Consider the following 13580-nt stretch of genomic DNA (forward strand, 5'->3'; position numbering starts at 1 on the left):
AAAAAAAAAAAAAAGGAAGAGAAAATAGACATAGATGGACTGCTTTCCTAGAATCCGTAGTTGAACTACTAAACATACAATTCTCTCTCCTCAGCTTATGAAGTCACCAGATTGAAGGTTGTTCTATAACATTTAGAAAGCCAAACAGTATACAAGAGAACTATTTCAAAYGTTTTTCAGGTAAAATTTCAATAAGATCTTCAAACTATAGCAAAAGAACCAGTTTCTCCTCTTCCACACTCACTAACTGCAAAARGATTCCCTTTAAAACTTAGATAATTCACATTTTACTTTAAGTTCTATAACACCTTAAAAAATACAAGTGTTATGCACCATTTCATTGGTTTTCAGCAGCACAGTTGGAAAAGTATGTCAAATGAACTGTTTTCCTGCACAGTGAGTTGGATGCTTTTGTACTCATGTCTCCACTCAGACGAAAAAAAGGATTATTTTTTTTTCTGTGTTTAAAATTCAAATGCAGCCTAGAGGGCAGCACTAGCCAAGGATACAAATGTGTGAAGACAGCTGACTTTTTGAATGGCCAACCCATGCTAATTTATGACAAACTTTCTTCTCCCACTTCATCACATTTTCWATTGTTTTACTGAAAAAGCATGTTGCAAACTTGCTTTTGTACAAGAAGATCCAGAACTTTTTCCTTAATCCATGTACTCAGAAAAAACCCAGGCACTGCAGGTAGGAAAAATKAAGAAATTCTACACTCCGGACACCCATACGTACTTCTAACCAATGCATATSTATACAGAGAGCCTCTAGAATGCCAATGCATTATATAAATCCTCAAAGTAGGAAAATAAGTAATACTTAAAAGGAGTATTAACCTTGTTCCTGCCACTTTCCCAACCATAAAATGTYAAACAAGGAAAATGGAGGAATAGTTTCTTTTTAATTTTATGCAGGGGAGTTTGACAGGTATTTTCATGGTGGGAGCCTGAGAGAAGATAAATAATGCTGAGAAGAGATGGAATTACCACCTGAATTTTGGCATAAAAATTGTGTCATAATATTGTCAGCTCACACTTCCATTAACATGWATTTCATTATATTTAAAAGATACATTGTCTCTGGAATCAGGAAAATTAAAAATAAAAAAGATTGCTTTGGTACTCATATCAATGTCTAATTCATAAGTGTCAGAGACTGTATCTCYCAGTATCCTGTGGAAAGAAAAGCAATTACCAGATATTTACAGAAAACCTACAAGAATCATGSCAAGTATATAGAGTTGAACCCAAACCGCGGAGCTGAACTCCTCACCTACAGCAATAAACGGTGTCTTACCCCTCACTGCATTGTATTCCCACTCCAGACCACATCCTACAGCAGCTWTAAAGAGCCAAAAATCCACGGCCAATCCCTTTGTCTGACATCCAACCTATTGGCAGATTTCTTATTACCATYACTCATAATTATCTCTGACATTTAAARTACTTAGAAAATCCATTCACCCRTAAATGTCTTTTTGCTATTCAGAAATTAAAACTCTCTAGTGRATACCCTCTTATTTCCATCTTCTGAGCTCTTCAGGTTACAGAGAATTTTCAGAAAGTCAATTATTATCTCACCATGTCTAAAGTAAAATAGGAAGAGGYTTTAGCTAGCTGCATGTGCCACAATAAAATTAAGACACTAAATGGGTCAACCTCACCTCATATCTGGACATTATTCGTGCCAGTATACAAGAAATCAGTCTTTCAAACAACAGGAACTTGTTACGAACAATAACAAACTGAAAACAATACAAGCAGGCTCCTATAATTTTATGGGACCCTAGACATTTCGTATCAGGAAGTCTCATTGCAGCTGATGTAGTTTTCAGGTGAACTTGCTCAACAAAATGTACATTTAAACACGAAAAGAAATGGTATCATCTTGGCTTGCTAAGATTGTCTTTGGTCTTCTAYAAATTCAATGTCTGCTCAGAAATTAAAAGACACATAGTAAAGGAGCACCTCTTATTGCTAAAACATAAAGAAAGCTAAAAGAGAAGTTATAAAAACAAGCATATAGAAATAACAAATTATGTTGCTTATTTACAGTCAGCTTTAAAGGCAATGAATGAGTCATAGTCACCTGAATTCTGTACTTATTTACAATTCACGGTATGTTGTCTGCAGGTATTAGGCTACAATTAATCAGAAGATGGAACAGAAAATATGGCAACCAGCTATTGCTTTCGSTCTTTTTGTAAGGCTAGTAAAGACAGCATTTTAATACCCTGCTCTCACAAGCCTGTTTAAAAAAATAAGAAACAACAACTGACAGAACAGCCAAAAATTGTTTTCTGTACAATTCACAAGAAGAGAATATTTTTCTCTTAATCATTGGGTATCAATTCCCTTTGCAATCAACACAAGCTGTGACAAGAAAAAGAGCAGAGCCTTATCCAGTCACTTGACAGTTCCCAACATTTTCTATCTTTCACTGGGGTGAAATTATTTTTTTTCATGCTGGATAATCAATATGACACTGAATTTCTAGTCAGGTAAACAATGACATTTTCCCACATSCAAAAATAAACCTAAAAAACCCACAACCACCCAATCTTCTCCCCTGGCCCCCCTTGGCATGTAAAAGAACATCCCAATTTACTACATTTCTCGGGGAATACAGATTTTCCTGAAAACTAAACCTTGTAAGAAAAGTCAAACATTGTTTTATTACAATGAATTTCCCATAAATCCAAAAGCCTTTAAAGACAAAATTATTTCAATGTACTATCAATTGTTAATATAGAATCTACCTAGTAAGTCCATGATAATATAYTGAGTTCAGACACATATATAATAAAATGCAGATGAAAGGAGCACTTCAAAGGCAGGAATGGGTCAGATAAATATAGTAAAATAACATAATTTCAATACACCCTCCAAAAATTATCAGCAAATATAGATAGTGAAGAGACTTTAGGCCCTGCTGTCTTTTCCTGTAACAATTTTAAACTCATCCCCTCATGCAACAACAAACRCAGCACAAGTGTCCAGTAACACATAAGGGTTATTATTACACAATACATATATARTTATCAGAAAGAATAGGACTGGGCTTCACTACAGCACATTCCAGTTATTTTAATAGCATCAATCTTGAGACACTACCTGCACCAATTTATCCAGTCTGGTTCCTTAGTGCACTGCCTGTGCACTACTGACTCAGAAAACTGTCTGCTCTCTCTCAAGTCTCCACTTAATCCCACAGATTCTCAGCTAGCACGTCTGGCTTTTGTTCTGCTCCATGKCTAAGTTGACCCCTATGACTACTGAGCTGAATTTTTCAGAAAGAAATGCAACATAACCTTGTTTTTTAACATGGTTTATTTCAGTGATCCTATGCACACAGTCTCCATGCATGATGTTTTTTTCAGGACTGAGTGGGCTGTGTACTGCAGCATGGGGTAGGAAAGAGCAGCCAGAAACTTCTGAAGTCATTCTGCTGCTGAAGGAACTGTAACAAAAGATGCTCACTGGGAGAAGAGGCAGAAGCAATGTAAGTAATGGTTTTAAGGTTTTTAAACACCCTTTTAAAATAAGTTCTTTAAAACAAGAGATTAAAAGTTTAAAAAACTTTCAATTATTTGAAGTCTTAGAAAAATTTCTCAACATCCTCAGCTGAGACATTTTGCCACAGTCTGAGCCATGGTCTTCTGAAGYACAATGCTGAAGTGAGTTTTCAAGGTTTCTTTCTTTGTCCTCTGACCCTTCAGAAGCTGGCCTTGGCCAAAAGGTCAGTCATGTGGGGTGGGAGAATCTGAGAAGCWTGGAGTCTGTTGCTCTAGAATACACCTGGTGTAGAAGGCTCATTTCTCATCCGCTATAAATAAACTCAGAATTATTAAGAGACACACCATCAACTCAAAATTTTATGTAGCAGCTGGGGAATCTGCTGAGGATATACTCATCAGTTGAGGTCTATTTTATGACCTCAGATGTAACTCAAACCATCAGCTCATATTGGCTCGGCCTTTCGCTGACAGGGACCATGTCACGTATCCCGCAGGGCGGCTGGAAGCCACCAGCGGACAATGGGGCGAGCGGCTGACACCGGCCACCGGGGCCCAGGCAGAACAATGCAGCTGCTGCGGAGGTTGGCCCTGCTGAAGGAAACTCACTTCTCCCAGGTTGTCCGAGGGGAGGGACACTGAAGCAATGGAAATTCCCCAGCAATAAAGGAGAACAAAAGAAGAGGTGTTGGAAGCGGCCGTTAAAGAGAGACAGCTTCTTCCAGGGCCTGAAAGAAGAGAGGAGATTTCCCCCAGCTGACAGAAATACACTCTATTCTGCACGATGTGATCCCCCGGGAGGTGTAGATTAAAAACTACTCCCTTCCAGAGCCTTACAACTCCCCACTGTTCCCCACTGGAGCAGAGGGTTGAGCACACAGATCTGCCAGGGGACGTGCTCAGGCTGGGGGTGCCCCTGGGCCGGGCAGAGCCCCCCACACCAGAGTCGGCACCAGACACGCACAGCCGAGACGTGGGCTCCGCACCCGCATCTTTGCACGGGTCTGGAATTCTCTAGATTTCCCCTTCTGATTAAAAGGTGTGGCTGCTGAAGAAATCAGTTTAGAGRGCCTCCAAATTCCTTACTGCCGTTGTCATTTGTCTGCAACAGGAGTATGAGCGAGGCCGGGCGTGGGGAGGGTGTGCTGGGGCTCAGCGCTGCTCAGGGACCACCAAATCCCCCTTACTAACAGGACTCACTCTACAAGGTCTYTGCACCTGGAGAGGAAACTTGAGGAGCTATCCATATATGCTAGGCGAAAATACATGGTAAAAATCCTCAAACCCACACATATCCTTCCCTAAAAAAAAAAAAAATACTTGAAACCTGTGAGTCTACAGCACGCTTTTCTTAGCAGTACAGCCGTAAGGGATGTTTTTAGTGAAACAAAGGGAAAAGTTACATTGATTTATAAATTCATTAAAATGCCACAAAAAAGTGCAGTGGCTAAGTAGACCGGTTGACTGCCATGGCTTTTGGATCAGACCCAGAAGAAYGCTGGAATAAGTGGTGAAGCATTCTAACCTTTCAGTGGCTACTGCAAACAATGGAAAATACAAGCACATACTTAGAATAACTCTATCCTTCGCAAAATGAGATCACACCTAAAAATACTTCCTTTTGTTGCAGTATAACTTCAGTTTAGGRTAATAGCTATTACATGCATATAGTGAAGAGGAAAAAATATCTCCTCAAATGCTGGATAAAAATTTTATGTTACATAGTAGAGTTTCTGCTACAGAAGAAACTAAAATCTGTAGTGATTCAAGACAATTTATGAAATAGTAGAATGAAAAATCTAGCTATGCATGGACAACATGAAATAAGGTACTAAAAAGCCAGAGGACTGAGTTACCAAATTATTGCTTGCAGCGAGGTAAAGCTACATGATGATGATAATTCTTTGGATCAAAATTATATCAAGTACTAAGAAACAACTGAAAAATGTATCTGAATTTTAGTTTTTCAGTTTGAAACAATTAGTGCTATTATTTACATCCCCATGCATCAAGCCCACACAGCTTGAATTTCCTGGGATATACACATGCTATTAATTTTTAACTTTGCTGCAGGATCCAAGCCTGAATCACCAGGCCCTGTCACTTTCTAGTGCAAAAGTGTGTTTTGTCTGCTCGTACCAGAGACTTTCCCAGCACCCTTTCTTCTCCATTTGCAAAGATATTTTTCATGACTTTTTAAAACCATCTCCTACACTTAAAATTCCTCAGAAACTTCCAATGCAGCTGACTTTCGCAGCTGTGTAGCCGTGCTACAGATTTCATCATTGTTTGACCAAAGAAGTGTTGGTTAAACTAAAGTCTGCAGTTAAGAGTCTATTTCTACATTGCTTCATCAGTTCCCTGCTAAGTAGCACAGATCTAACGGCAAACAATATTTCTGTAACGTGAAGAAGAGTAAATCAAAATTTATAGAATAGCTCAGCACTGACCTTCTTAAGAGAAGAGCAGCATTTTCTTACAGTTTCTTCAACTCCATTATATATAGAATTAGTTTGTATTTTAATTCTAAAACATTTATTGAGATTAATTTCAAAGTATTCCATCAAAAACACAGAAAAACAGAGAAGAGTAAATGCAAGGTTCCTGCAGGAACAGAAATATATCCTTTGCTTTAGAGAGTGCAGAGATGACCCCGTTCCCTTCTCTGCCAGTGGGAATTTTACCACTGACTCCAGAGAAAGTACAGCCAAGCTAGTGATTTTCTAAGACTTGAAGACAATTATTTTTATTTTAAAAACACAGGACTAKCCTCCTGCTCTGGTCCAGTTCTCAGCCTGAGGCTGTAGCCCTGCCAACACTGTTAATGTCATTGTTTGTGAAGAGTATTCCCAGTCTCCGTACACCCACGCAGGGCTCCCAGCTCCCGGCCGTGATGTCCCCCTCGACACATTGTTCCAGCTCCCCCTGCTTCCTCACCTCCCGCCCAGTCCCCCACCATTGTTGTCCCCTTACACCCACCCTGCATTGTTCTCACACTTGCCTGCCATCCCCACCTGGGAGGGACCCTTCCTCTCTCCCATTCCTTGCAGCAGCTCAGTCTCCTTTCTTACCTACTTCCATATATTCCACTGACCTATTGGCAGCAGAGCATTTTCCCTCTCTGAAAGCACATTACATAAGGCATCATTACTACATCCCACAGCTTCTGCGAGCTGTGGGCACTYGCTCTGAGAAGCCCAGTCCAAAGTCTCTTAAAGTACAAGAAGATTCTTATTCCATTGCTACAGACTTTAGATYAGGCCCAGAACTAGGATTGATACAAAGTGTTACTGCATTTTCAGATAGGGTATCAAAGGCTAGAGCTATTATTTGTTGTCACTAGAGAACAGAAATACACAGAGAGACAGACAGATATGTACAAAAATTACTGACATGATTTACACAGGCTCCATTATTTTGGCCACCTTTCTTTTTACTGCTCTGYATTTTGTGCATCCACCATATTCTTTTGATTCAGTTATCCATACTTTGCTGTATTTTTCATACAGGCTTATGGGGATATTGAACACAAATTTTTATGCACCATTTCTTTCCTTACTATTTTTTTACAATGCTCCATTTTCTCTGTTGTACTGCTTTCAAAATTATACTCCTTCCATTCACAAAATCATGTTTACTGTATAGTGTATGATGCATAAATTGTTTTCCGTGCTTGAAGTATACCTTTGCTAACCCTTGGGAAGAAGAGTAGTTATCTATGCTTAGAGTAGATTAAGTATAGAAACAAAAATAAATGCCTCACTTTATTAATAGATAACTAATGCATTTTGTATTTTAAAACATGAGAAAAAGAACAAACTTGTTAAGTCTTACCATGGCTTATGCGATGAAAGCAGTAGTATGCCAAGTCCACTCCCAGAAGTGTCAAATACCATGTCCATGGTGAGTCCCAGGGCAGTTCAAACAGTCTGTAGTTATTCCATACGTATATGTAACTAATTAAGTCAATACTTCTGAATAAAACACTGAAATAGAGATCCAGAAATTTTTATCAGTAATTCTGTCAGTTTTAATTTCAGAACCTTTTCTATATTTACAATTTACCAGCTGGGAGTCTTTTCACAACACATAAAACCAGTCTCCAAGTTCTTCGACCTCTGTCAAGTGATACTACTACTGACTTCAGTGGAACCTTTGCTTAATGTCTACAAGGTTTCTAAAACCAACTCTCACCCACTCACCACCTCTGTTGTGGCTTTAAGCATGCTCAAAGACTGAAATACTTCTGTGCTCTGCAGGTGTCATGGTGTTCCTGTTTTCCTAAATCTGGAAGAAACCCATAGTTGCTAACTAGTAAGTCTGAAGTGACTGAAGTGTAGCAGCAATTATGCCAAAACACTAATGTGTAAAATACCTTGACTGCTTCCATCATAAGAAAGAACAGTACTTGAAYAGAAATACTGCACAAAGGTGTCACAGCCATGCAAAATCTCAGCCGAAGGACAGACCAACATCTCTCTTTCACTTTAGTCTCATCTGGAAATTCACCTTATATTCAGCAATCAGCTGAAAGACTCTCCCTGCATCTCTGTCCACATTTGCTCATTCTTGCCTCAGTACTACTTCTCAGAAGTATTTCTTTCAGTGCTCTCCCTTTTTGCTTTTTTTTATTTTTTTTTATTCAGCTAGATAACTTTTGATATAGTTTACAAGCACAGCTACAAAAATACTTGAATCTGCAAAACTAGAAAAGGATATATACTTCTTCCCCTTTAAAGACTTTTTTCACACATCTGGAAAACATCCCTGAAAACAGKCTGGCCATGCCCTGTCCTTTTGGGCAGCTGCACTGAAACAGAACGGAAGCTCAGCAAACACGGTTGTTTCAGCTCGCAAGCCATCAACTGTAGCTGAATTTTGCAGTCACCTCCATTTTTTGCAAAGACATCCATTCAGAGCTTTTATACTCCTGTCATTAGCACCTCTGCCTGTAAGTGTTTTGAATAAAGCTAGAAGAAAACACCTTGAGCTTCTATGGTGCTACTTCCACTATTAATGAGGAAAAAAGTCACCTGAAAACCCCAAGCTCCCAATAACACCCTGCAAGCATAATAGTATCACATCCAAGATTTGATCCTGAGAGCTGAAGCACTGCAAATATCTGTTGCTTGGGAAGAAAAGAACTAATATGTTTTTCACAGCCAGGTGCACATCTTACCTACAACTCATTCCCACCTTCACTATAATCATACCAGTTTTTCTCTTGAATTAAACCAAGACACAACAAACCTCATGGAATTTCATTTCACTTCAGCAGCTTGACCATGAAGAATTTCTCTTGACTAGCAAGGACAGGTGTATCTACCACTTCAAAAATAATTTGGCTATGCCCAGAAGGTGGACCATACACACCTGGAACATGTTTAATTTTCATAAGAGCTGTGTTCTATAAATATTTTTAAAGAAGATTATATGTGTCCAAGCAGATTTTTGCAATTCACCTCATGAGGAATCTGTAAAGTTCAGTATAAATTCTCAATCCACTTCACAACAGGTCAGAAGGGAGCTKATATTACTCAAACACAAAGAAATGGGCATTTCTTAACATCTTTTCAACAACCAGGAAATTTAAAACACCTCTTGCAACATAGAGCATCAGTTATTATTAAGCACTGTTTTCTTACTTTATTCTTTTGCTTTTATTAACATATAATACCTTTGCAGTACATCCAAAGATATGTGACCTGGAACATTTCCTCCATTTTTGATCAGCTTTCAGTATTTCACCCTCGAGTCCTTTTTTTTTTTTTTTTCCACAGGCTGAGGCCAAGGTATAAACCTTGAGCTAACCCTGCAACACATTTTTTATAYATGCACTTTTCTGTACATTCTTTCCTTCATGCTTGAATCACAACTCTACAGTACATAGCGTTAGCTGATTACAGTAATTAATTTAGAGTAAACCATCATATTACTAGGCCGTGCTGGAGAAAGAAGAGTTGCTTAACTAAGTATTTTTTTTTTAAATTTACAGTGCGATAGACAGGAAAGACCAGAGCTTGCATKCAGTTACAATTGTGAAAGTTCACTTGGAGTTTTGAAGGTTTATATTCCCCATTTTTTTTCCTCAAGTTCATTTCTCACTTCTTGAAAATACTAAGAGAACTTAAGAAAACCTTTTTCCTCATTTAAATGTTATAACCATAAATGTGACCGATGTAGATAGGCAAGACTTATGTCATCTAGTCCAATTCTCTGCATAAAGACTAATAAATCCTAAAACAGACAGACTGTATAGAAAACCTTATTATACACATTCCACAGATTTATCTTCTTAGATTTTGAACATTGCTGCTGAAAATTTTCTTGTTATGTGCAAAGTGCACTTAGGCAACTGTTTTGACTTTGAGAGTTCTTGTCTCCCTGTTTCTAAAGGTCATACATACTTTAATCAATGGCAATAATATTTGTTTTTAATAAACCATTTCCCCTTCACCTTCCATTGGGYTAGATTATCACTTCCTCTAATTAAAAAAGTCCAAGAAGGAAATTCTGRGAGATGAACTCTCCATGTGGAAATGAAGATCTACTTATGCTASATCCCAATGGGATAATGAAGGAGGGAAAAGGTGGAGGAAATTCAATTGGAAGAAAAGGCAGCTGCCCATTACAAAGAATACAAGGTCCTGTTTTGTTTCCTCCAGCCAYTGAGCCTGAAACCACACCTTTTAGGAAACTTCTTCCATGGTGCCCAGGATAGTCACCAAAATGAAAAGTTTCAGGGACATGAGCTGTTTTCGCTTTTCCAAACATGAAGGAAGATCTGTGTATCAAAAGTGAATACTCCAAGGAAACTGCCTCAGCTCTCACTGCTATTACAGTCACCACCTCACATCACACTGGGAACTGACCTGGTGCCCCTGAGCTAAAAACACAACCCTACAGCTGGACCTACAAAAGCTCTGCTCTCAAGGGTTGTAACAGACTTGCATCCTTGGAGGTCAAGCACAGAGGGAAGCATGTTAAGACACCCTGGTCACAAGGTTATATTATCATTAAAAATAGTGAGATATTACTAATACAGTTTCCCTGGGTTAAATAAATTCTGTTTTCCTAGCCTTATTCAAACTATATGAATGTAAAGTTTCAAAACGTTGAACAAAGGCAGTTTCTCAATAATTTGAAATTATTCAGACCATTTCTRTAACAGCAGGATACATGAATAATTAAATGGTCTGTAAGGTTTTGTTTCAGAGTGGAAAGCATAMGGATTTCCATTTCCAAGGATACTCATAGAGCTTTCTTTTCCAGATGAAAAACTGGCTCCAGTCACAATTGAAATAAACATTTTGATAACATGATTTCAGCAAAGAGGAGAAGGGGGGAAGGAGGTAGAGGAGCCTTGTGAAAAGTTCCATTTGTAAAACAAAGCAAATCTGCTGCAACTGAAATCCCCTTTTATTTCCTGTACAGGTGCCAGCTCTTGGAACAGACACCCAATTTATTACCTTGTCAGCTGACTTATTAGGGTTGACACAAATCGAGCTGAAATATGYCTGACACACTGCAGTCAAGGCTTTTTTCATGCTTTAACACAAAGCCAAACTTTCCACAAGGTGGAGGGAAAGAGAGAGGGAGCTGTGGGAGTTCTATTCCCTGTTTTCTATCATCAAGATGAATAYGATCTCCTCTCCCATTCTTAATATGCAAAACCAGTCATGAAATAACCCAAGGCTAAAAAATAATTCACCAAAATGATACAGCTGGGAAATTATTATCAGGCTCTGGAAAGCCCTTGATTACAGGAAATAGCACCTACATTTTGAGAAAATGTTCCCACCAGACACAAAAGCTGAATCAAAGCCTCTCCTCTTCCTCAGTATGGCTTTCTTCACCAGCATTTTAGCCTAAACAATACAAACCTCCAGCTTTCCTGAAGGAGAAAAGAAAATATCAAATTCAAAATGAAGTAAAAGGGAGGTGACTCAGGTATYCCTACTAGTTGTATTTTACACAGCATTGCATAGTATTTTGCCTGACAGAGCTGCCTTTTTATTCACCAAACCTATTTCTGTTGCACTTCACTTTTTGTCCTCTAATTTATGACACCAATATTAATTTACAATGGTGGGTGGAATAAAACGTGAAACAACAGGTGTTGGAAGAAAAATAGCAACAGTGTTACAATTTTTCATTATTATGTTCTACTCCTGCTACATAATTCAACTCACTGGTTTCTCTTTGCTCATTTATACATAAATAAGTAATCAATTAAAAATAGAACACAAATATTTTCATGAGAAGTTCCACTGCCTTTAGTGATCTAAGTCACATTAGTAATTCATCATGCCCTAAGTTTATGCAAGGTCCTCAGACACTTTTAATTATACGGTATCTTTAAAAGACTAAAAAGCCTAGTTTTGAACCTTCAGTATGGCTGATCTTCTGGCATTRTAGCCATTCCTCTTCTTTTACAAGAATGGAAGTTGTATTTCTTTATACCTATTTATATCTGCCCAGCACACTGGGCAGTAAAKTTGATTCCAGTATCTTCAGAATGCACAAAATGGAAAATTCTACAGTGTCATCTCCTACAGGCAATGGTTCTGATTTTTTCAACATTTGTGCAAATATCAYCATTTATTAAAATGCTTGATTAGGATCTTTTTCCAGTTGAGGGTCTGATTTTGATCTGTCCTACTTGGCTGTTCCACTGAAATGAGCAGATTTGCATTACAGTTTAAGTTAGGTTGGGAACAAGCCTACAATATTCTCAAAGGCCACATATAAACAAGTAATGAGAAAAGGGTATTCTATTCAGCTCAGGTTGTTCTAGATAGACTCAGAAAAACCAAACAAACTAGTTCCTATGATCTATAAGAATACAGTGAAATAGCTTCAATGAAATATCATAGGACATCAAATGATGAAATGAGGAAAAATATTTACATGAGAATTTATATTGCACTCCTTTTGTCATACTTCTGTATGTTTTAAAAGACAATTTGTTTTTGTCCATGATACACAGTGGTGAAAGTCTATTCTTTTCAGATCTGTAACACTGGTTTACAGAATCATTAAGAGACTTTTTCCCCAATCTTCATAACTTTTAAATGTTGATCCAAGAAACTAGATTGGTCAGCTCTAAAAATGCTACCCCTGTGCTCCATCTAGTGGAGYCCTGATTTAAGATTAACTCATTGTTTAGCAAAGATATCCTTYAGTCAGAAGGGTATTCCTTAAAGAAGCAGTTTCTCAGAGATTTTGTTTTTCAAAATATGTGGAAAATGACAAAATTTAGCTTAAAGCAAAGTACAAAAACATGGAATAAAAAATCTGTACAACATGTAATGGATTTGAAAAATTGGTATATTTTGTCAACTACAGAGACTACTGAACTTAATACCATATTTTCAATAAGGCTAAGTTCAGTTCACAGCATGAACTTTCACAGAAGKGTATTTGAAAATGTATCCTGACAGCTTCTCCTTGCTTCTAAACACATGGCAGGTGTAAAGCTGGTCTTTGAAACTAAGAATGGGCAATCACCAAGCCACCTACTGGCCCCACTGCACAGAAAYAGATAATGATACAATCTAAGGGTGTAGACAAATATGCATTCTGTGTAAGAGRTTACAACCTAAAAGAGTAATTGGATCCCTGACAGGTTTGTGTGAAATACAGCAATCTGTAGAACATTATGGTAGATAGGGACTACCAGTTGTTTCAGTCAATTAGTTTGAGAATACCCAAGCTCTTCCAAATCCTTCCTTGTAATGCAAGGTAGCTTATCTGTCATTGCATTAGAAACTCCAGAGATTCAAATTCTGGCTTAGATCTTTCTTTAGTCATCACTAAGCCCACATGTGCTCTTCAGCCTGCTTCAAACAAATTCAASCAGAATACCAAAATTCTACAGTTTAAACCTCTGAAGATAATGCTKCTGATATACCTGGGAAGGGTTCAGATGATGAAACACTAGAGAGGTAGTGTTGAGCACCAGRGAGCAGGCACAAAGCATCTTCACTGGACACAATTGGATTTGGACGTACTGGAGGACACAGCATGATTTACACCAAATTTATAAAACTGTGTTAAA

General features: G+C 38.1%; 1 protein-coding gene across 2 annotated transcripts in view; it reads right to left on the reverse strand.

Annotated features, from left to right (window-relative positions):
• The window catches only part of AGMO (alkylglycerol monooxygenase), a 183792-nt gene that overhangs the window by 156818 nt on the left and 13394 nt on the right, over positions 1 to 13580 (reverse strand). For both annotated transcript variants that reach the window (XM_057373097.1, XM_057373098.1), the window contains exon 3: positions 7355 to 7506. In XM_057373097.1, coding sequence (XP_057229080.1) covers positions 7355 to 7506 — 152 coding nt within the window. The remainder of the gene's footprint in view (positions 1 to 7354; positions 7507 to 13580) is intronic.

The sequence above is a fragment of the Malurus melanocephalus genome, unplaced genomic scaffold (genome assembly GCF_030028575.1).
Source record: "Malurus melanocephalus ecotype Western Australia unplaced genomic scaffold, MMel_1.1 scaffold_185, whole genome shotgun sequence".
Classification (NCBI taxonomy): Eukaryota; Metazoa; Chordata; class Aves; order Passeriformes; family Maluridae; genus Malurus; species Malurus melanocephalus.